The 24513-nt window shown below is 38.3% G+C and overlaps 1 protein-coding gene across 3 annotated transcripts in view; it reads right to left on the bottom strand.

Annotated features, from left to right (window-relative positions):
* Positions 1-24513, bottom strand: part of LOC311430427 (uncharacterized protein) — a 190484-nt gene that overhangs the window by 8995 nt on the left and 156976 nt on the right. The window contains exons 1-2 of one of the 3 annotated variants that reach the window (XR_014688786.1): positions 16744-17862; positions 15944-16079 (exon numbers count right to left, since the gene is read on the bottom strand). Coding sequence is in view for 1 of the 3 variants with exons in the window: in XM_084506977.1 (XP_084363103.1) it covers positions 23918-23954 (37 nt within the window). In the remaining 2 variants the exon portion in view is untranslated. Of the gene's footprint in view, positions 1-15943; positions 16080-16743; positions 17863-18295; positions 24116-24513 lie in introns of those variants that run through there. The other 2 variants (XM_084506977.1, XR_014688784.1) reach the window with 2 other exon arrangements.

The raw sequence follows: 24513 nt of genomic DNA, 5'->3' as shown, positions 1-24513 counted from the left end.
AGTCAAATCAGCTGCTAAAACTACTGGTTTAAATGTATTACCATTATTTTTTCCTGCCCGCATTCTACATTTTCAGCTCCCAGAGCACACTGCTTTGCAGGCAGGCAGGCAGCTTTCACAGAAAAATACACAACAGAAAAATACAGCACGTGAACAGCGAGACCTATTAAATAGATCGCTACACAAGTACCTGTTTGCATGACTATTGTAATACAGAGACTGAAAATGCAAATATGACAATATACAAACAAGCTGGGAACAAAGACTGTTGAGCTGCAACCACCTGACATTCGAAAATGCTCTGGTTTGGTTCTTACCTAAAGATCTGGGTAGATCTTGATTTATAGCTTATTATTTAAGTCTAAACATAGTGCAGAGTGGAACTCAAAAAAAAAAAAAAAGTCAGAATACCCAACTCGTACTACAAAATACAAAATCCAAGCAGGCCACTCCAAAGTATTTCTAAACACAGTAAGCTTAAACCTGCTGTACTTTTATGAGAAGACACCTTCCTAACACAAATGATTTTCATCAGTTCCTGGAGTGCTTTTGTTTTGTTTCTTTTTCTTTGTCTATCTGTGTCCCAGATTCATTTTGCTAATGTGTATATTTTTCCCTAAGAAAAAAATCAAGTGGACAAAACAGGTTTCTACCTTTGGCACCAAGGTAGAAGCAAGCTCCATAAACTATTAAGAAGTCCCAAACAAGTCTCCCAAGGCTCACTTAGAAAAAAAAAAATACAGAAACACAAGTCTAAGCTAGACAGAGTGTCTGCTTCTTACATTTATGGAAGCCTGCCTCAGAAGAAAAACTCTTTATTATGTATAAGGTACAGACCATCTGTGTTGGGCTCCGAGATCCAGATTCAAAAAAGTTGGAGGGAGGCTGTGATCCCAGCTGCATTCACAGTCAGTGAGGATTCTGAGACCAAGGAGCTACCTGTGAGCAGCAGAGCTGGTGGATTGGGATGAGGAATGATGTACAATACTTGTCACTGTAAAGGGTGCAAAAAACATTGTTGCGTACACAGTGTGCATGGGGGAAAAGGATACATGGAGCAGAGAAACACAAACAAAGAAAACATGGCCAAGACAAAAAGATCAGCTCATGAAGTTTTCCGTACGAGCTCTCTCCCTGTTACTGTGGAGGAAGGTAAGAAAGATGATATTATTATACTGGTTGTAACATAGAACACTGAACCCTTAACAAAAGGGGTAAGAATGGCAATGGCAGTAAACTGGTACTAATGGAGAATTTGGGGAGACTTTCTTTTTTTACTTTTTCTTTTAAATAACTAAATACATCTTTCTAGTTTAATCCTATAAATTTTCTTAAAGCTCTTGACAACTCTCTTCACTTCTGCCACAAAATACATCCCTATTAACTATTTGTTACTATGCATGCCATAAAGATTAATAACATTTCGTTTCTGAAAAGGAAAAAAAATAACCATTTTGTTTTCAATTTTAACTACTGAAACTTTAGTCACATTTAACCCTGGCACCAAAAAGTAACAGCTTCTAACTTCAAGCAGTCTGACATGCATGTATGTTTTTGCATTTCAATAAACAGGTAACAGAGAGTTACGTTGAATATAAATGAATGGTGACTAGGCAAATATGAATAAATCATTGTAAGTGACTGTTGCTGATTCTGACAGAAGGCAAAACTGTTTGAGTCCCTATTCAAGCCAAAATCATCACAAGTGTTTGTCCTGTTACATAAAAATGTGTTGGCTTTTTAAACACTGAAAATGAAACTATGGTTTCACTGATATCCTTGGCTAAAACACTGTTCATCCCTCTGGGGACAAAATTTCACCTAGTATTTGAGTCTCTGTATGGATTGATCTTGTAAATACTTGCACGTGATAGAAGGGACACTGACATTTGTGCTGTGGTGGATCTTGCTGTCACAAATCTAAGTCACTTTTCACAGTGGTATGCTCCTCCTAGCTGCTGGAGATTATGGCTCTCCACACTGAATCAGCAAGCGCAGACCGATGCATGCTCCAGCAGCATAAAGCCATGAATTTTGCAGTTTGAGCTGAACCTGTGGGTTTTGCAATGAGGCAGCTAAGGTGTGGGCTCATACTCCCTTCTGCAAATTCTGCTGAGGAAGCACTAATCCCTAGCGAAAGGGTGGAGTAGGGAGTCTGGGGCAGGAACAACTTAAACCACTTCAAGGTTTGCCAGAGCTTGTCTGTCAGCTCCTGTAAAGAATCCTATCGACATCAAAGGGACTGTGTGCACTGGTGCAATTACTGACATCCGCGTTTGCAGAGGAGACCAAAGCCCAGCTAAAACATGGATTTTTTTAAAATGTGTGCTATGACATCACTTTCACTTTACTAAAATATTACACGTTTGCTAGGAGAAATTACTGCTCATTTATTTAAAATATGGCCAATGCTGCATGCATATACCAACATCCACACAAAACTTCCTAACTGTACTCATACAAATTGATTCTAATCTGTATACAACAGCATAAATTAAGACAAAGCCTTGCTATAAAAATGCCTTTATACCCATGTATCTAGGAATATGATTATGTCTAAGCAGCAATTTTAAGTTGTTTCCCAGATTGTTCCTGTATCCAATGCAACCTGTTTATTTTGACCTCAGTTCTTAGAAACTGTTGATGCCACGGTAGAAATATGCTGTGTGTTCCAACCAGCAACAAACAGTCCTAATGACAGAATACTCCATCTGTGCTGCCAGAGCGTACAGCCTCATATAGCTTGTATATGCTCCGAGTATGAATACTCGAGGCATAGAGAGCAGGAATGTAAATGGCACCGTAGCTCACATTGCAATGTGCATTCTGACATAACAAAACTAGCCAAAATAGGCCTTCCTAGAGAGTCCTAAATTAGCTACTTTACAGCAGTATAATCCAAATGCACCAGCAGCACTTTTTAGCAACCCTCCCTATTCTGATTTTATTAAGAACAGGCTTCTTAGTTTTTAAATGTTTCAAAATACAAAGTCAAGAAAGCTGACTTAAAATTATCCAGTGCTATCAAAAGGTAAGAGTTGAAGTGTGCAGAACATATGGCTCTATTTACTGCAGGAACAAACTGAATTCAAGGGAATTTTCCACCAACCTTGTACTCTGGAAAAGGTATATTACACAAAAATGCATGTGGGGATCCTTTAATTTTTCTTGCATCTTCTCATCTTATATGATGCAGCTGTGGAGCAACACCCACTGGTATTGGTAGCATGAAAGGGCAATCCTTTTCTTTTACCAAGGTCTGGTACCAATTACCATGGATTTAGAGGCACTATATAAAAGACAGTGCTGATTTGTTTCTAAATTTGTATCTTGATTAAACTGTCAGACTATAGCACAAAAGCAGAGCTTACCTGACTTTAAAATGCTACTACAATAAATTATCCAAGAAGTACAGTACAATTTTAAAACCTTATGAACAGATCAACACTACACTATGTTTAAATTTTAAATTTTGGCCATGCCAAATCAAATACAATAGAAGCAGCATTTTTAACAGCAAACTGTAAACTCAGTATGTTCCAAATAAAAGTTGTATGTGAGAGAGACTGTGAAGCAGGATTTTAAAAATCATCAAGTTGGCCAAGAGAGTAACAACTGCATGATTATTTTTCAAATTATTTCAAAATGTATTTTGGTACCAAAAAAAAAAGAAAGAAAAAAAAAAACTAATTTCTTAGGAACTCAGATGTAAACTTCCATGGGTTGGAATAGTGTTGTTCAGGATTTACCCCTGTAAACAGAGCAGAATTTGGTCTCACCCTGTTAAAGTTAAGTCATTTCACCCAAAAGCACTTCAATGATACTGAATATCTTTTAACTATCCAGAATTTCAACATCTAGGATTAGTGCTGTAAACATGCATAGTGATTGTGGTCTAATGAAAGAAAAAGTCAACATAAACATGGTGAAGCAAAAGCAAGATCAGCCATGCAGAACTTCCAAAAAGTACTTTAGGAATTAAACTACTGTTATTAAAGCTACTGTCATTAAAGCTTTATAGTATACTAAACCGTTCTGTACAACGTAAATATTACCCCAAAGTAGCTATTAGTTTTCAATCATGATTAGAAGACCTCACTTTTCCTAAAGCTCCTGCTTCCTCCCCCCCCCCCCCATTGTTTTACTATGTTCTAACAGAACTTTTTCTACTTACTTTTACACAGCCTCTGTGTAAGAAAACAGCTATTCTACCTCAATTAATTGGCAAGCACCCTTCCAGAGAGGGAATATATGATAAAAGTATTACACTGTGAAGATCACGTGTATTTTTATACCCTCAAAAGAGGGTAATTGATCCTCCCCTCTCCTCAGTTTCAAATGTGGAACTTGGCTGCTATGGGTTCTTTCCCACACAAATCGAGCCTTAGCTCTTTTGAATTGAAACAATATGGGATGATTATTGTGGGAAATTTTTTACTGTTACTGTAATTTAAAACTTTCTGTACCCAATTTTGCATTTTCTATAAATCAAAAAACCATTTCACTTAGGGCTACAATTAAACAGAGGAAATCAAAGACTAACTTCTAAGCAAGTCTTGCTATTAATCATAGGATGAACTAGTAGTACAACTACTTTTACTGCAGTTTCTTTCTGCCTGAGAAATACATTTTAATCTAAAGCTTGAACTCTTCAGAAGAGCCTGTCACAGAAGAGACAAATTAAATAAAGGTATAGTAAATGGTACAGCATTGCATGCTATTTAAGACGTAGGAAAAAAAAAAAAAAAAAAAAAAAGCATACTGACTTCTGTAGTAACTCCAAAAAAATCACTAGTGACAATATAATCAATCAAGGTTATTTATGGAAGCCTCTCTCACCTTCTGACACAACAGAAGCCTGCTAAAAAGTATAGCTCCGTCAAAGTTTGCGCTAATGAAATGTTACTGTAGAAACAACTACTCAGGGTCTGATGCTGCAGTTACAGAGGCTATTGTACTTTTTCTTTCACCACAAGAAGCCACGGAGTCATGTCTTTTACTTTATGTCTCTGAACACAATAATATATTTTTATCCTTTCTACAGAAAAGTTTACAGAAGCAATTGATTTCAACATCAAAATTTAAATATAAATTATGATTTTCAAATACAAAAATTAAACACTGGGGAAAATATTCTACTCTGTGGAATATGTAAATGTAGGGCTTCTGTTTTTCCAAACTTGAAGCCAAAAAGATAATTTTTTATTTCATAAAAAGAAAAAACACATCCTGATTGCTAGACAAAATGAAATATGAACTCTTAAATCACAGAAAAACATTTCACCAAGCCACCTTGATTTTTTTTCCCCATGTCTCTCTTTCCAAAAAAAATAATGTCTTTACTGTTTAGTATCTTCAGTGCCCAGATATCTCTGGAGAGAGGTTTAATGCCATAACAGACAAAACTCCTCATGGTGCTACTCCTTGCAAAGTCCTTGTAAGTCACCACATTATCTGCAGCAGTATATCATTGTAAGACTAAAAAATAATAGCAATTTTTCACAAAATATATACTCAAAATGAAAGTTGACTTCTAGTTAAACACATTTTGTATTGTGTGCATCCCATGCTAACGAGGAACCCTTTTACTGATTGTGAGGTAGAATTGAAATGTATCCTGTAAAAATTCTTATATTTTTAAATCAGATACAAAGAAAGTAGCTGTGAAGAGTTTGGGGAGGTATTGGAAAAGCTTCTTACAAAAACAAAATCCTTCCCAGCACTAAATTAATATTGAATGTTATGCTTCAATGAAATACTGATAGAAAAGTTGTCACCTTTGAGAAGAATCACATCAAAGTAAGTAAATGACATACAGAGACCACAGATTGAAACTCTCTTTTACTGTTGATTTTCTCCCCAGCTAAGATTTCTAATGTACTTGCAGAACTCATTAACTGACAATAAGCTTCTGGAGCAATCAACATCTCTGTTTCTCAAAAAGTACATCAGATGGCCTGTGATACAGTGAGTTCCCAGGTCTTTGCTTCACCGTGTTGAAACTCGCTCATCATTTTAAGCATACCATTTGCCTACCTGAAGGAAAGGGGAACTTCTAATTTTGTCTTCCTTTCTGATCTGAGCATCAGGCAAAGGCAGGCACTGACTACAGAAAAGATGCATGACCCCAAAACAATTACAGCAGCCATAATAGCCTTGCCTACCAGTAATTTTGGGAAGATTGGATATGTGAATTGACATAAAGAGTAAAGAAAGAAAGAAAGAAAGGGTGGTGGAAAAAAAAGTTTAAAAATTTCATGTGAACAAGCACAAACAAACTGGAGCACTTGCAAAGGATTACTAGGGAACATTTCAGAAAACTCCAGCTATAAGTGCTTTGAGCCAAAAGTCAAAATACAGGAGACTGTTCTTTATACCCTCCTTACCAGCTGCAGATGGAAGAAGAGGGGAAGCAGCAGTAGGAGAGGGAGAGGACAAACAAGCTCTACAGTCTGGCAAATGTGATAATTCTGCTGAAGATCTCCACCAGACTACCAGTGGGTGCAGAAGTAGGCCCTATGCATATACATCTGCAGTATGTGATTGTCTCAGACACATCTATTAGAAATATAGAGGAAAATATCAATTTTTACAGTACTGATTAAAACAGAGTTGGCCTTCTGCAGCGACTGAAGCAGCACAGCTTTAGCTGGCTTGAAGCTGTCCACGAGGCAGAACCAGCACGGCTCCCTGCACTCCATCCAGTTGCCATCTGGTTCCCAACACTGTGCATCGTGTGTGTCCAGGGCACTCCCAGGTGTAGCAGTGCCTTGATGAGAATGAAAATTTCAACAGTGATTGAGAAAGCCTGCTCACTTGAGCTGAGAGTCATTTGCTACACAACGCCAGTACTGCAGAAGCTAAGGACACTTATGTCTTCTGTAAACTAAACACTCACAGTACCAACAGAGCAGAGGTTGCAGTAAAAATAAATAAATCCTAAACTACACTGTAGGATAAAAATAATGAAATTATTAGAGAAGAACAGAAGAAGATTTAAAATATATGTTATTATTTTTAAAAGTTTCTTCCCAGTTTGCTGTTCTGTAGGGAGCACATAAAATGTTAAAACTTGTAAGTTTTCACTTCCATGATTTATTTATTTATTTATTTATTTATTAGCAGTCTGTAAGGTTATTTTTCTGTTGTGTTTTGACTTAAACAAGACCACCACCACCAACGAAATGACCTAATTAATTTCTCCATACAATCTTAAGATGTACTAGATTTCAATTACTTGTACAGCAGAATCCTAAACTGGAAGCACCAGGCCATTTCACAGCATCTTCCTACAAGCTGTTCTGATCAGATTGAGGCTTGGATTTGGGGTATTTCTATGCAGATTTCTGTGCATGTTACAACCTTCCCTACTACTTACGAATGCAAAAAACAGAGCAACTAACATACAAGACAGTGGTGATGAGAAAAACGCCGTGACAAGTAAGTGCGGCACATAACCTTCCACTTTGGTAAAGAAGACTACTGAATTTTGGGAGGCAGAGGAGTCTCCTCCTGAAGCTCTGAGGGAGTCTCCATTCAAAGGACTCGAACAGCAGCTGCAGCGCAGACCTAGACTAGAGATGCAGCCTCATGCAAAGCAGTATTTAACCCCTCCAATTCTGTAAGCACTGCCTTTCAAAAACAGGGCACAACTGAACCCTTCTCAATCTGGTATTCTCCACGCTTATGTCATACTTGGTATATTCAGACCTCAGCCAATTGTCACAGAAGAAATCTTGTGCTCAACGTCAGAGTTATCTCCAACTAACTCCAGCCCTGGATGTGCTCAGCCAGAGGAAGCTTGAAGAAGCTCTCACTGTTGGACCCAAGACAGTGTAAAAGCATCTCCCAACTTCTTACCCATTCTCACCCATTCTTCCAGACAAGGGCACTACAACTCACATATATTAATATTTAATTGTGGCCTAGTTTCTAGACCACAACATATTTAAGAAATATATTTTACAAAATAAACAATATACAGAAGAGTAAATAGAGAAACTCCGGGCACTGCAGCTTCTGCTGATTGTAAACATAAAAGTTTAAGTTGTTGATCATAAACAAAATTAACCCAATTGAAATCAATGGCACAACAAAAATTGTTCTTTGTGCTTTCTCCCAGCGGCTTCTCCAGAAATAGTGCACAGCTTTATTTGTTCTTTATGTTATGTACTGTGAACTATCTGAAGTTGTCTTGAGTAGGACTTCAACACTATGTTGGCCTTGAACTAATCATCTGCAAAAAGTTGAAATTCAAACTGCAAAGAATGGCTTTACTTTTTTTTTTTTTTTTTTTAACTGCTATTAGAAGTAATAGTCACTAAAAAGCAATGTAAGATGTAGCCATTGATCACCTGGATAAAACTTCATTATGAACATTTTTCAAAAATATGCATACAGAGCTGAAACAAACTCTGCAAGTGCACTGCCAAAGTAATTTTCCAGCTTGATCTCTCAATGCTAATTGAATTGCGAGACTTTCTATTTGTTCCTCCACTACCTGCACAGTTAGGCCTGAATTTTCACACATTTTCAGACTGATCTTCAGGAAAGCTTGCTGGTGCTTTTTCCTGAACCCTTAATTAATCTGTATTTTGGGTTAGATAGCACCTCAAGAAGAAGAGATATGACAACCAAAGTTAAAAAATTCAGGGATTTGATACTCACTATCTCACCTCCTTCTCCATGTGAATTTTGGTGCACCACCACAGAGGTACGTGCTCTTTAATATATTCAGCTTAGCAGGTTTCAAAAGCTAAAAGGATTATAGCAATTATTTTGACAATAATGGAATTGTAGTGCTTCTGTGTCCAACCCATAACCTTATATAGTTGCAAGGCAGCCATATCCAACCAAAAGCATAAATAAATCTATTTGGGGAAGAGAATTATGTGCATACCAAGTCCCTTCTAACTTGCTAAAATTGATTGTGAGGTGTGGGCTGCAATGGCAGAGACTGATGAAATATTCACCACCAGCAAATACATGCCTGTACATATATTATCTTCTATATGCCTGAAAGTATCTTCACGAAGTTAAAGCTGACTTTAAAAAAATAATAAAAAAAATCCTTTGATGAGACAAAGTAGCTCAGATGCCTTCTGTGGTCACTCAATTGGTTTGCTCTTAGTGACAGGCACAACCACCTTTTAATTTGCATTTCTTCCCCACATCAGGCCTTTTTCTGTACTCAGGAAAAATCCTAGATCACCTCTTTCTCTTTTGGCTGTATCTGCAGTCAAGTGCTATTCCTTATCTGGTTGCCTTCAGCTGCACTAAGTTTTGACTCCTGTAAGCGCTTTGGGGCAAGAAACGCAAGCACTTAATGGCTACTGCTTTTATCCTGTTAAATATGACCCCCTGAGAGCACTTTGTGTTACAGAAAATAAAGTAATCACCACTCTAGATAACTACTAAATAACATCTTAAATGTGTACACCTTAATATTATATGTTCAACTTCAGTTTGATTTACACCAAGTAAGAGAGCATCCATACAAAAACACACCAGTCTCATAGGTTAAACAGACATAAATTGTAGAGCAAGTTATATTTTAAATGAAGTAATTTTACAAATACATTCAGAAGGCACCAAGGAGACAGTAGAAATAATTGTTTTAGTATCATTTAAAATGTAAATGTCATGTAATATGTAATTTAAATGTAAATCTGCACCTTAAACCTTCAATCCATCAATGTAAATCTCCAGTTAAGAAACAAAATTTCCATGTGATTGTGTTAATTCCTCCTTCTATAATAATTACAGAATGTATAACCTTCCATTAAAAAACTGGTAAGTATCTTCATAACAGACTGAATTGGAAAACTATTTTAATAAAAAGGTTACTAATAGAAGTAGATTTTAAAATGTAAATGATTTGTTCCTACATCCAAGCAACAGAGAAACACAGTATTTCACACTGCATTAAAAATAAAAACAAAACCTATGATGAACCCTTGCAGCAGAATTTCTGTGTGTATGCCCCTTGGGTTTCTTACAGTTTCCATCCATTTGGAGATAACATGATCAATTCCTTCCCATGCATCCTGAAATTTATAAATGCACATTGGAGGAGGGACATTACCAATTTTGTGTCCCTTAAAATAGGAAAGCAAGACTTTGACACTCCTCAGTTTAAACTAGACAAAGAAAGAAGGAAAAAAGCTAACCACATAAGTCTACAAGGTCATGCAGAATTTAGCATTCTTTAAACATACTTTAAGAGTCATTCAAGTTCAGGCTTCCTGTATCAGGTTTTTAAATTAGTGTTACTTTGGTGTAAGAGTAAAGTCCAAAACTGATATCTGTGGGAGACTTTCCACTGACTCAAAACTGAACAGACTATTTTGTTTCCTATAGACAAATAAGACAATAAATCTCATCTGCCAAAGGTAAGAAAAATAATCATGAGGAAAAAAAAAAACAACAACACACCAACAAAAACCCTGCCACCAGATAGAAAAATAAATATTAAAAAAACAACATGACATATCAAAGAGTACTTTTTTTTTTTTTTTTTCAAAATAATGCTTTTTGGATGTAGAAATGTAAAAGCAAATACTCTACAGTTGTTTGTGTAAGAGTAGCAAAATAAATACAGTGAACAGAACAAAACAGAACAAAATCTCTTGAATATAATCAAATAGCTTTTCTACCCTTCTGCATATTGAATTCCAACAACAATCAAGACCAACCCTGAAAAGACTGAGAACGCATTTAAAAACTTATGCCAAAGTTTTGTGCTTTTCCTGAACTGAAAAAAGTAACTGCCCTTACACTGTAAATATTTGTGACTTTATCACATCTTACAGATGAAGACATAAATGAATATTTCTATGTTTTTATCTTCCAGCCAAAGTCCCTTCTATCCCTTCTATTGCAATTTTGTAATACTAGTTACTGTGAGCAATATTTTAGAAAAAATAACTTGTACCAAAAATATCGGTATTAAGTGTATCTCCTATGCAAAAAAAAAAAAAAAAAAAAAAAAAAAAGACATTTCTCTCTGATGAATTTAACTTAGGTGTGAAGTATCTTGTCCTTTATCATGACTGTAAATCACAAAAATACTACCATATCTTTCTCTAAGCTACTCCATGTTACACACACACACACACACCCTCATTTGGCATTAATATACAGACTTGATGCTTCTGGTTTTCTAGTCTCTAGATAAACTGGGTCCTTTTTGGAAATTACCTAAGACAAAGAGAAATAAAATAAAGAAAAATAAAGAAAACAAGGCCGCTTTTAAATAATGCATTTTTTTGTTCTAGTTTGGCATTCTAAAAATATTTGTCTGTATTTATAAAAGCGCGTGACCTCTTATTATTAAAATTGAAGATGTGTTCTCCTTTTGGAAATGTCCACTTATGTTGACAAAAGAATTTCAGGAGCTGACTGAATGCCATTGTAAACTTATCTGCATGCAGGTATCTGAACACATAAGCAAAATGCTGAGTATACATCAGCAAAATATCAGTGAGCAATTCAGACACAATCAACCAAGGACTATAGAATATGATTTAATTAATATTTCACAAAGGTATATTGGTTTTTATAATAACAAATTCATTTTTTTCTTAGCTCCTCTTCCTTCCCCTTTGCGAAATCTTTAATGAGCATCTGAAGCAATTTAATTTTCTATTTTTGCTTTAACAAGTTTGAGAAGGGCAAATCACTTTAAAACTCCAGAGAAACTAGACAAGAGCTAAACATTTTCCTTGGCAGGTAAGAGGACACAACAGCAGAGGTAAATTTAAACTTACAGATATCAAAATAAATTAGTACATTGCCACCTTAAACCTACACACCCCTTTAAAAACACTGCCTTAAATAGTGCAAAAGGTAATATAACTACACACCTAACATGAAGTCAATATTCTTCTTTCATTCATACAACTCTCATTTGGTGCATCAGTGAGAAGCAGCTCTTTGGAGGCTCTCCCTGCCTGCTGCCCCACTCCCCCTCCCTTTTTTTTTTTTTTTTAATTAAAAAAATCATCCGTGCTTTGACATGTATCTCGGAGTATTGTTCCTGGACAATTTTTATAAAAGTTTTGAAAAGTTTTATGAAAGACCCAGAAAACCACTGCAGCAGTCAGATCATTATTGCTAACTATTATGTATATAGGCTTAATCCAAATCCCGTTTGAAGTCGAAGGAAAAAACCCCGTTGCCTTCAGAGGCCTTTGGATCAGACCCTTTGTTTCCAGAGGTACGGCAGAGCAAATTTCAAATGCATGCAAGAGGGAAGAGCGTGCAACCACTAAACAACTGCTAACACTAATCTTCTGTGAAAAAAAAAAAAAAGAGACTGTTCTTACAAAGGACAACTCAGAATGATGAGAGCTTACATTTGATGGTATGTATTTTTAAAATCCAGGCTGCCAAGGGCCCAATTCTGGGTGTTTTATTCCTGCACATACACCTAGGAATTGAGGCATCATAAACAGAACTATGTTCAATTTTAGAGATCATACGGCAAATTTTCATGAAAACCTGATAGCATTGGTATCACTAGGAGATTTAAAATATTCCATATGAATGCAGTGATAGCTGTGGACATATTTCTGCAGCATTCTTAGGAAAATAAGAAACTGGTTCGCTTGCTAGTGGTAAGTTACAGGCCAGATTTACTAGGGATCCCCCCAAAACGCACATACTACATGTATGTTAGTGAATATCCCAGATGGATTGATCCCAAATCCATCAAGCTAAACCAAATTCACCCAGGCACAGGGTTAAACGCACAAACAAGTACAGATTTACACAGTCAGTATGGTTTACGGTAGTATAAATTTAGGACTCAAGTGCGTGTACACTTGAAAAAATCTACCCCGCCATTTTACATCTACTGGGATCACTCACCCCATGAGCATCTATTGTGCTGGCTACAGTGATTTCAACTTTTTGTCTTCTGGCTGCAATCCTAAGTCTAGCTAGCTGCACACATACTGAATAAACGAATACCTATCTTTGCAAAAATGAAATGCATTGTGTGACTATGCACACGATACGAACACATACATAGCTATGATGAAACATGTTCTACAACATGTCTTATTTTGACAATGACATACAATCATATTTCTAAATTTATTTTGTTTTCGGCCTGGTACAGGCTCTATAAACCAAAATTAAAACCGTATCACAGTATTGCTTTGTTATATATATTAGACCCCCATAATAACAACCATTGCAGGGGAAGAAGGAGGGAGTGCTGATTACCTGCACCTGTTTCAAGCTGAGAGTGACTGATGCAGTTAGCAGGAAAAATGTCTAATTAGAGAGCATTTCCATTTTCTTGAGGGAAGGTGTCGTGATCACAGGCCTGGCTGTGCCTGGAGCACCCGTGTGCACAGGAGACCCTGAGCACTGCTGCATGGGGTGGAGGACCCTGCCGAGGTTTTTACTCTGCAGGAATATGCCTCAAGTGGAACCAGGGCTAAATGCAGTGAAGCCAGGTTGTCTGCAAGGGAGCTACTGAAACACTTTGTGGATGTGAATTACACACACACACAAAATCAGAAGAAATCTGGATGAAACAAGGCATTTCTTCCACTTCTCCTTTTATTTCTCTTTTGCTGCTGCTAAATGTTTAGGAATACTTGGCACACACCAGGAGAAGGTAGTGCCATACCAACACATTTGTACAAAATATGATCCAGCCTCATGTTACCTCCTATATTCAATGAAGACAACAACTCAGGGCTGCACCTACATTTGAAAGCGGGAACTCCTGTTCCATTCCCTTTCTTCACTCCACCTCCTCTTTTCTCCCTCCCATCTGCCCACAATAAAATCTCCCTTAACCTTGCAGTCTTCACCCAGGCAAAATTCTAATTCATTTCAGAAATTTTAGCTCGAATAAGGATGTCCCACATCCAATTTAGTATCCCTGGGAGTAACCAACCCATTGCAATCTATCAACTTGTGTAAAACCTTGTGGATTGTGCTCAGTCTACTGAAAGCTGCTCTCTCCCTTTCACATAACTGTGCTCTCTGTAGAGCACTTTGTCTTACTCACAGGCCTAGAAGATATGCACCTCTCTCCTGTGTTCCCTGCTTCGCCTGCGTTAGTATCATCTGGGAAAAGCCATCCTTTTAGTCAAGAGAGCTTAAGAATATAATGCTCATTTACCATCAACACCTTAAACACCCTTTTGGAGGCTAAAAGTCCATTGGGGGTGGGAGGGAAGAGACAGAGTTTGGAGCAAAACCAGCTTCCTCCTGTAACAGTGCATCTTAGATTATTTTCACCATTTTTCACTATATTATTAACAGAAAATATGCTAAAATTCATCCTAATTGCCTATAAAAATTCTTCACATTTGGGAACTATTGCCTATGGTTTTAATTTTTCATTCCATACACGAAACTTTTTTTTTCCTTACAAAAACACATGGCAGTTCAACACAAAACACTTTCAAAATGTAAATGCTTTATCACACATGCATAATTCCTGAAGGCATTCATCTGAGGGGCTGAACATTTCTATCAGCAGATATATTTCATGTTCTATACTAAAATAATTCTAAATTCAAAAAACAGAATCCCCCAAACTAATAAACAGATTTTAATCCCTCTTCTTTAATTAACATACACGTGTTCTTTATGCACTGCTATGTCCATATTTAGCATGCTTAAAGAAATCCTCAAAGTGAAACAACCCAGTAATAAGTCAGTTCTTCTTTTATTTTCACAGTGACCATTTCTGGCAAGCCACCACAAAATAATGAACTAATACATCAGAAGCTATTTTATATTCCTTGAAGTGCTACCACTCAGCAACAAAACAACACCAGTAAGTGTTACAACCTAAGAAAAAAAATCCTCTTTAGATACACAGCATCACTAGGGGCAATATCATTGTACACTCTGAAATTTCTCAGTGAAGAGTGTTTAGGAGTTTCTGATTTTATAATAAGTACAAGTTAAAAACCTTGACTAATACTCAATTTGCATTGTCCTGTGGAGCTACTACAGGCCTCTAAAAGGTATTTTGAATAAATTTATTTTAGCTGAGCTATCACCAAGCCGTACGTTCCTAAATTTCTTTCTTAATCTGCACAGTTCACCAAAACACTCTCTACTTACTTTGAGCTCAATCAGCCAATAAATACTACTTTACTGCTTAAAGTTATGAGTTGTTTTTTGGTTTATGTTGCCATAAAACAGCTCAAATGCAATGCCAATAGAGACAGTTTTGATACAATACTGTCAGTGGCCTAAATTTAAAACTATTTCTGTACAGGCCACTACGTATTTTCTAGTTTACTTAAATTTGTGGATATAAATAAAATGAAAAGAAAAGATTCAAATATTTTACATAAGCGTCCAGATTTTTCAGTGTAGAGGAAAGCATTCTGTTTTACAAATACATATGAAAGGACTAGATTTCTCATAGAGGGTCTTTAAAATATATTTTTTTCTAGCTACTTTAATTTGCACATGCAGTTGTCTAAATAAAGCATACAGCGTAAGTATTACAGGTCTGCCAATGTCAGAGTAGTTATAAATCTTAAATGTGCAACCCTCTGCCAGATTGTACCTAACTCAGAGCATCTATAACCGTATGCTACTTTCCTCTATAAATGGCATTACTCAAATATTAAAGCAATATACTTAAATAAATTCCTTCGTTAACACCCGAAGAGCAAGGGAGAGTGGGAGTGAGCGTGAGCATGTGCCCGTGTGCGCACACAGGAGATAAAGGAGAAAATACACTTATGACATTTACGGACCTTAAAGGCTATCCAAAACAGTATTTTAAAAACAGATGATAAAAATGGTAATTATAAACTCATCCTGAACAATTCCAGGTACTACAAGAATTTAAATACGAACCCTGGAAATCTTCACGTCCAAATTCACATTGCTAAGACAGTCAGGAAAGGCAATTGCAATGAGCTACAGTAACTGAAGATCATCACATAGTTACCTCAGGAATATTAGTGAAGAAGGGCGAGCGTGTACATTGGTGCACAGGCGTACGAGTGGCAAAAAAACCCACGGCCGTGTTACCAGCTGCGTTGTAACTGCTCTGCACACTGATGTTTAACAACGCTGCAAGCACGCTGAAATATAAAATAGATGTAAAAAAAACTTGCACCGCCCAACTTTGTATCTTTCCTTGAGCTTCCTTCTAAAATAATAATAATAATAATAACAATAACAATAATAATAATAATAATAAAAAAAAAAAAAAAAACAGAAAAAAAAAAAGAGAGGGGGGAGAGAATTGCCATTGAAGCACGAAGCTACATTGCAATCAATGAAGGCGCGACTGGCACAAGTCCTAGAACATTTGCATTCAGAAATAAAAGCTGTGATCGACCTTTGTCTGCGCAGAAAACGAAGCTTCGCCGGCTTTCGACAGCCGAGCGAAGGGAGGGGCCGGCTTGGCAGGGAGGGCGAATAACCCCCACCGTAAAAATAAATAAATAAATAAATAAATAAATAAATAAATAAATAAATCCCAAACCCACCGGGGGCACGGAGCCCCGGGGGTGTCGAGCCCCGCGTCCCTCCGGCAGGCGGCTGGAGGCGAGGGGCAGCGCGGTGCACGCCGACTTTCCCAAACTTGCGGCTGCCGCCCCGCGGGGCTCGGGCAGGGGGCAGCCCAGGGCCGGCCCCAGCTTCACCTCGCAGGGAAGGGATGGCAGGCAGGCAGGCAGGAGGCGAGCCGGCGGCTCCCCCCGGGCACACGCAGGCCTGCGAGGAAGGGCAGGCGGTCCTTACCTCGGCGGCTCCTCCGCACGCTGCCCCTGCCACAAGTGCCCCTGCTGCCAGCTCCCCGCGACAACAATGGGAGGCTGCGAGGGGTGGCATGGAGGGGAAGGGAAGGGAGAGAGGAGGGAGAAAGGGAGGGAGGGAGAGAGGGAGGGGAAAGAGAGAAGCGTGTTAAGCTTGTCTGGTAGTTAACAAGTCTTGAATGAAGAATGTTAGCAAACAGACAAACAGCATGTCTGATGCATGCTAATAGTCCTGGCTTCACCGCTGACACTATGAATAATTCAGCAGAGAGGAAGGAGGAAAGGAGTGGGGAAAAAAAAAAAAAAAAGGCACCCTCCACTCTCCCTTCACGCTTTCAAATGTCTGCAGAGCAAACGAGAATAAAAGTATGCCGCAACTCTCCCCTTTCAACCGACGGCTACAGAAATATTCCGAAAAAAAAGGCCGGCTAGGCACCACCACTCTTGCCAGGGCTGCCTCTCAGAGATCTGCGACTCCTAGTTTTGTTGGCTATTAATTTCCCCCTCTCCCTCTTTACCGCCTATTTTACTTCTTTTGTCTAGGAGCTGGCACCTGTCCCAGAGACGGCATTTTACTGCACATCCCCTCTTCCTCCTCAGCAGGGAGAGGCTCGCAGGGACGAGGCAGCCTTTGTACCTCTGTCCCCACAGCAGCCCCCCCCACGTCTCCATTTCAGATTGCAAGGGGCTTGGAGGGACATCAGCTGCCCTATTTCACGTGGTGGAGATACCTAAAGCCACTAAAAATACATTCGTGCTAAAGAGAAAGCCAGAGAAGTAGCAGCTTGTTCTGTAGGCAGCGTGGTGCACTGATGCTGGGGGGGGAAGGGGGGGGCGAATCACAAGTAAAAGGTTTCGTTCTCACAGCATACAAACTAGCAAAGCCCGATTCATCGCTCAGTCAAAGAAATCAATTTCTTTAACCAAGGAAAAAGAGAGGGAGAGGAGAGGGAGAGAGAGAAAAGGATCAGCGGAGGGGAAAATACTTGGAGCTTTAACCTCCACATTGCGACGTACAGTACAGCCAAGCAAAGCCCAGAAGAGATGGAAAATTAGCCCAGCTCTTACACAGTGAAAGAGGAGGGTTAAATAAAGCAGAGAGAGGGAGGGAGGGAAAAAAAAAAAAAAAAAAAAAACTCCTATTTGCAGCATTTTAAAAAGTTCTGCTCTGGCAAAGGCCGTCTGAAGGGGAGGCCCTTGCAGCAGGAATGCGAGCAGCAGTAGCCTTTTTTCAGAGTCCAGCCTCCCCCTTGCGAGCGACTGGAGCAATCTGGCTCAGCGAGAGGAGGAGGAGGAGGAGGAGGAGGACGTGAGCTAGCGAAACGCAGAGGGCCAGAGCTGATGATGAAAGAGGCACGGCCCTGCGCGAGCAGGCCCGGGTCCAGGCCCGGGCCCCGGGAAGAAACGAAGCGGCACCGCGCCGGGATACACGGCGATGTAGCCTGGCTAACGAAGCTTTTAATTGGGGGGTGGGATAGGAGGGAAGGCCCTAGGAAAATATCTTCCGGGATTTAGAGTGGGGAGCGCCGGGTTCCTCTGGTTTGCCCCACCTAGGTATGGGAAAGCACTACGTGAGGACTGCCAAAATGCGGCACGAGAAACGCACCGAGCTGCAAATGGAGATTCAGAGGAGGAGGAGGAGAGAAAGAGAGGAGGGAAAAAAAAAAAAAGTAAATGCTGCATGTGACAAAAAAGCTTGGTGATTTTGTTTTCTCATGCCCTTACTTCTAAACCAGCTGCACAGCCAAGCTCAGGCTGCTTGGCCCTTACAACTATCTTGGCACAGAGTCAAAAGCTGATAAGCATTTGGGCGAGACAGCTCAACTGCTGTGCTGGAAGAAAAACAGCTGCCATGATTGCTGTTTGATTGAGAGCGCTTACACATACTCACAAAAAAAACATATCGGACTGCAAAGACGGGCCACAAATGCCTGAGGATTCAGCTTCAGAGGAGCAACGCACATTTCCCCCCCTTTAAAAAAAAAAAAAAAAAAAAGTTTTATATAGTTTTTCCTCCATTCGCCCTCCCCTTTTTTTAAAGAAAACGTACTGCGTAGACTTGCTTTTCTTCTTCCCATCCCCCCTCCATAACCTCAAGCAAACTCAAGGAATTGTGCCAAAAGTCCCGTTGCTAGTTACCAAGTGCATTTTTTTAAACATCGCTTTCTTTCCCTCATGCTTGCCATGGAATATGCAAGTAAGATAATCTTTCCATTACTTACAAAAAGTAATTAAAAAAGGAAAGGAACTTCTAGCAAACCTTCCTTTTTCTGCTTTTTTTTTTTTTTTTTCTTTCTCTGAAGGGGCAAAAGAAGGGAAACGAGGGGGAGAAGAATATTTTTTCTCTTTGCAGAGTCCAACATTTGGCTTTTTCCATTTGTGGCAGATCACTGTAACGCTATTGTAAAACAACTTCCTGCCCCTTTTGGCTCCGGTTCCAGAAGCTACTAGGCTAAGTTAATAGCACAAACTTTTTTCCCCCCTGCCGAAGAAGAGAGACAAAAAAAAAAAAATCCTGCAAATTATTTTCCCCCTTTTCTGGCTAATGGACTCATAAGATGAACTCATGGCAGCTCTTTAAGAATGTTACACAAGAGACGTCGCTACCTCAGCTGGATAATTCGAGCTGAAAAGGTGGGGTCATTATAACTGTACATGTATCTGTGTCTGTGTATGTCTATTCATTTTAATTCTGTAATTTTAAGTTGCAAGTCTTAATACCATCAGGTGGATAATGAGTTAAGCTGCTTCATCTGTTGTACTAATTTGTGTATCTATCATAGCACAGATCATTGGTTTAGCATATACAGTCTCCTACTTTCCAATTGCTTTCGTTCTCTAAGGTAGCCTGCCTCTCTCTCTCCTCCCTCCCCTCCTCTAAATGCTTAGTCCAATGAAAATACCCACCTAAGGCTTCTAAACCCTTCCTGCTAGAAACTGGAGATGTTGCAGTCTCTATGCTATGAGCCAAAAAGGAGAAAATAAGGCCTCCACAACTTGCTCTCTCATGATCTCTCTCTCTCTCTCTCCCCCTCTGTTTCTCTCATAGCAACAGCATTTCTTGGTACGCCTGCTTTGGCATACATCAGCATTTCTACCCGTCCAAGTGTCCTTTTGCGTCACATCTCGCCATTTTACTCAACCAATGAGATCTCCGTGTTGCAGTAAAAATATATATACTTTTTCTGTTATTGGTATATTCAAAAATTTGTTTATGTGCTTTCCTAACAAAAAATGTTCTTCAGCATTTGATTTGCCCTGTGTGAAGAAAAAAAAAAAAAAGAGAGAGAGACTGTACAGGATTCAGCCTTGAAGAGTCCTCTTTGTGGAAAATATATTACCGTAAGAAAAAAGGGATTGCATGGTTACTTAAGGAAAGTCATAGTTGTCCCCCAGATTTAATGTTTATTTTGCTTATGCTATCATTAGTGTTCTTTTAAAACAGGTAGGCAGTTTCAACTAACTGGAAAAGTCAATACCATGTGTTTCTAAGACTTTGTAAAATACTCCGAGGGAAAAAAATAAAAAGATATTGATGTTTTATTCCTCTAAATATTGATCAAGAAATTATAAAAAAAATGCAATGGAAAATGGAGTTTCTATTTCTCGCAACTCAGATCCCATCCAGAGAGGCTGCTCTCCAACCTTCTGCTTAGAAATGCACGATCCTGCAAAATGGAGCAGAGGTCTTCGCAGGTTTTTTCTACGATGTATTTCCCTCTTACATAAACTCACAGTCTTCTAAAAATAAAGTATTTAAATGATCAGCTGTGGTAATGACAGTGGCAAAGCCTTAATGCTATTTACAATAGCTTGTAAAGCAGCCATCTCAAGAGCTGCATGCACTCTGCCTAACTGATAAGACTGGCAAAAGCAAGAATTACTAAGAACAGTGTATCCTGCGTTTGATGGGACACACTTTCCACCTATACATCACAAAGCGTATTAAAACCCTTTTCGTTGTTTTCAGACATGACACAGTAACTGTGAATACATTCTATTAAAACACACAATATTAGCTAAGTGTAGAAAGCATTGTGTGGCACATGGGGGTTTCTTAGAACTGGCTGGCTGTGCCACATCTTGAATGACTATTGCAGTGACATATTTAGAGACCCTCTGTTGCACATTTTTATCCAGCCTCAAATCTCAAGAAAATGCACAACCACTGGCATTCTGAGGAGAATAAACAGTTCTTTTGTAAGCCAAGTATATGTTTTACGGTTTACCCTTACCATCTTTTCTCTCTCCCTCCCCGCCCCCCCCCCCCCTTTTTTCAATAGTGTGAAACCACAAAATGTTTTTAATATTTATTTTTTGAGAATTACAGTAAAAACAGACTCAAGATTATCAGGATGTAACTGACAAGATAATTAAACAGCAACTTTCCCACAAAGTTTTATGTCACACCTAGTAATTCTGAACTCTTCTAATAACTGAGGTATCTGTTGTGCACAGGCGGTGGAGGATACATATTCATACATTCTGGGTGGTTAAAAAGTAAAAGCAAGCCGAACTTCTGGATAACTGACTTAGCAACAGATAGCCATAGTGTCCAGCTAAAACTCTTATCATTTTTGTTTAAAAATAATGACATGACATTCGTGATAGTATTTATTTTAACAGACATGCACAGATGAGAATGTTAACCCTGCACAGAAGAGAAGAGATTACATGGGATAGTACATTCAACAACTTTTGATGCCGATGTAATATAGAAGACAACTATTTTTAAAGGAAGAATTAAATTCAAGTATATAAATAACTTAGCTGGCAGTGTTTTATTTGCATTTAATAGGATTTCTAAATGACTCTTCACCCTTTCTCTTGGACACTATTTTCAGCACATTATTTATTATTCTATATATATAAATATAAATACAGATCTCCCTATTCTTTTACTTTCCGTACCTCTTTTTTTCTCACTTTTTGTAAAAATGTGAAGGCACCTGAGTTTCACCTCTGCTTCTGTCTGTCTCATAACTGATATAATTCTACTACATTTGGAGGGTTAAAGGTAACTCCTTTACACAGTTGTGGCTCAGACTCATTCACTGTAAGTTATCCTTCTTTACACAAGACACACAAATGCATTATATGTGTCACCATAGCTGTAAAATAAGATTGCAAGTCATCTAATTTTAGGTTACTACAGTACTAAAAAAATAAGGATTCAGAAAAGCAATTAAGTGAAGTCTAACTTGCAGGCTTCACTTAAGAGAAATGGAATTCCAAAAAAAACAAAGTGGAAGAATTATTTCAACATTAATTATCCATGAATAAATTGAAATAACATAAATGGTAATACGGTGACAGTTTTGCACTGACGTTTGTTTATACTATTACATAATTTTATAACCCTTTTCTTTCCTCTTATCACAAGTTCTGTCTATTGGAAACTCATTAATAGATACTTCTGCTAATACACTAATTCATCGTCTTGTATTTTAAGAAGAAAAATAGTCTGTGTTTCATGCAATACAGGCAACAAACTATCTCTGAAGAGATCTGTGATTTTTTCTTTCTAAATAATATAGATCATTTTCAAGATGGGATGTTTTCCAATCTAACAACCTCCAGAAATGTTTAATAAAAAATTAGCAGTTTTTGTTTGTTTGTTTGTTTGTTTTAAGAAAAATAATCCTATCAAACATGTTAGACTTTCAGGATAAAGCCATCCATAAGAGTGCAAACTGACATTTTTGAATTTTTACTTACCGTATCATTAAAATAATTCCAGTATATCTTATAAGAATTATCACTAAGAATTGCTATACTTAACATTTGGAGAGCATTTATTTTTAAAGACACTTTCCACAGATGAAAAAAATAAATAAAATAAAATAAAAAAAATAAAAGCAGTCTTGCCTGTTGTTCTCTACAGGGATCGAAGGTACTCTGTGGGATTATACCTGTACTTCACAGAAAGGACACTTTATAGAAAGCAAGTAATTACATATTGTATAGGTTGGGAAAGTTCTATTCTACCGTTGAATTAACTCACATTAATTCCAGTGGATCAGTGGTGTATTAATTTAAGGGGGAAAAACATTCAAATACCAAATAAAGACAATTTTGAAGTAAGCAATTCCAAACTGTAAAGGCATTGCTGAAGAAGGATGTATTTCCAACATCCTTCCCTACAAAAACATAATGAACCATTTTGCAAAAACATTTCTTTCAGTACACTGTATTTTAACATTAATGTTTTACAGCAAACTTGGCATTAAACTGGTATCAACACAAATGAAAATCTGGCAGTAGGACAATTTTTTTTTTTAATCTTTATTTTTTTCAAGGAAAGAAGGCATTAAACAGTGCATGGCATTAGCAGTTTTTTAAAGAGTGTTACCAACACAATTTTGTTTATCTTGCAACTATTTATTTATTTTTTACTATACAAAGCTGTATGCCCAAAACTGATGGTATTAATATTTTGCTTATATACCATGCTTACTGATGAAAATTTACATCACAAGCAACAAATCAGAGCCCAAGATAAGATTTTATTTGCTGGCTTCTACTTATTTATCATAAATATGCTACAAAGTTCCCGGAGGCTAATGTAACTGCAGCATGTATTTGTGAAGGAGGTGCAGGCTGGAAATTAAGCAGCGGTACACTCACATCTAGTTTAGATAAGAAGAAAGCTCCTCAGCTGTAAAGCATCACCATTTTCTTTTATTGACGATGTAACTAAGCTTTAAAATACACCCAGCTTCCCCTGGTCATACCAATTCATGCTCTGACAGACTGCAGCCTATTCTTCACATCGAGCACTGACGGTGCAGTTCCACGCTGCAGATTGCTGTCTCCTGCTCTTTTTTGGGAGCCCACGGCACTCCTGGACCCTGGCCCTGCTCACCTGGGCCGGCCTGCAGCCCCTGCAGGTGTGAATGCCCCGAAGCCCCCAGCTCCCTGTGCCACTCAAAGGGTGCCCGGGGGCTCTCGGTCCTGGCTACCACGCGCAGCAGGCATTGGCCAGCCCAGAAGTCAGCAATGGCCACCAAGGGTTTGTGACTCCGACAGAAAAAGCGGAGACTTCCCTCATCTGCAGGACCTCCAGCTATGCTCAGAGGGAAAAGAGACAGCACTCTTCCTAGGAAATGCCACATTTCACATGCAAAGCTCGCAACCTAGAAATGTCAAAAGACTCTTACCATCCACTGTTACTGCACCTTCGGCAGTGACTGACATCTCCAGTTCCCCAACTACAAATATTCTGTTCTGTCGATACTTTTCTCCTGAATTCACTAAGAACGTGGAGTTAAAACAAGCTATTGGATTTTAAAACACACCACCCCTCTGTTTATTTAAATAGGCAGGTCTGCTTGAAGTTGGATGCCCTGCAGAAACAGCTACGGGGGGGGGGAGGGGGGAAGAGAATTAGAAAAAGGAAGGAAAGAAGGAAAGAAAGAAAAAGAAAAAGAAAAAGAAAGAAAGAAGGAAAGAAGGAAAGAAAGAAGGAAAGAAAGAAAGAAAGAAAAGGTAAATATCTTATTGAAAAATAATAATATGCTATTTTTTAGAGAAGGATAAGCTGCAAAAAGTAAGCAAATGCACACAGTGACATCTGTACTGAAAATTTTAAATTTCTCAGTTCTGCAAATAAAAGGGATTAAAATACTTTCAATATTGCAAATTACTCATAGGCTTCTCAACTAGGCAAGAACTGTCAACTCGACCAACTTTTGTGATATGTTAAGAGTATCTGATTTTTAATTGCAATAGGGTACTACACTGCTGAACAAAGTAA

Source organism: Aythya ferina (assembly GCF_964211825.1).
Source record: "Aythya ferina genome assembly, chromosome: 1".
NCBI lineage: Eukaryota > Metazoa > Chordata > Aves > Anseriformes > Anatidae > Aythya > Aythya ferina.
Note: the sequence above shows the minus strand (reverse complement) of the source record. Positions and strands in the feature narration are given on the sequence as shown.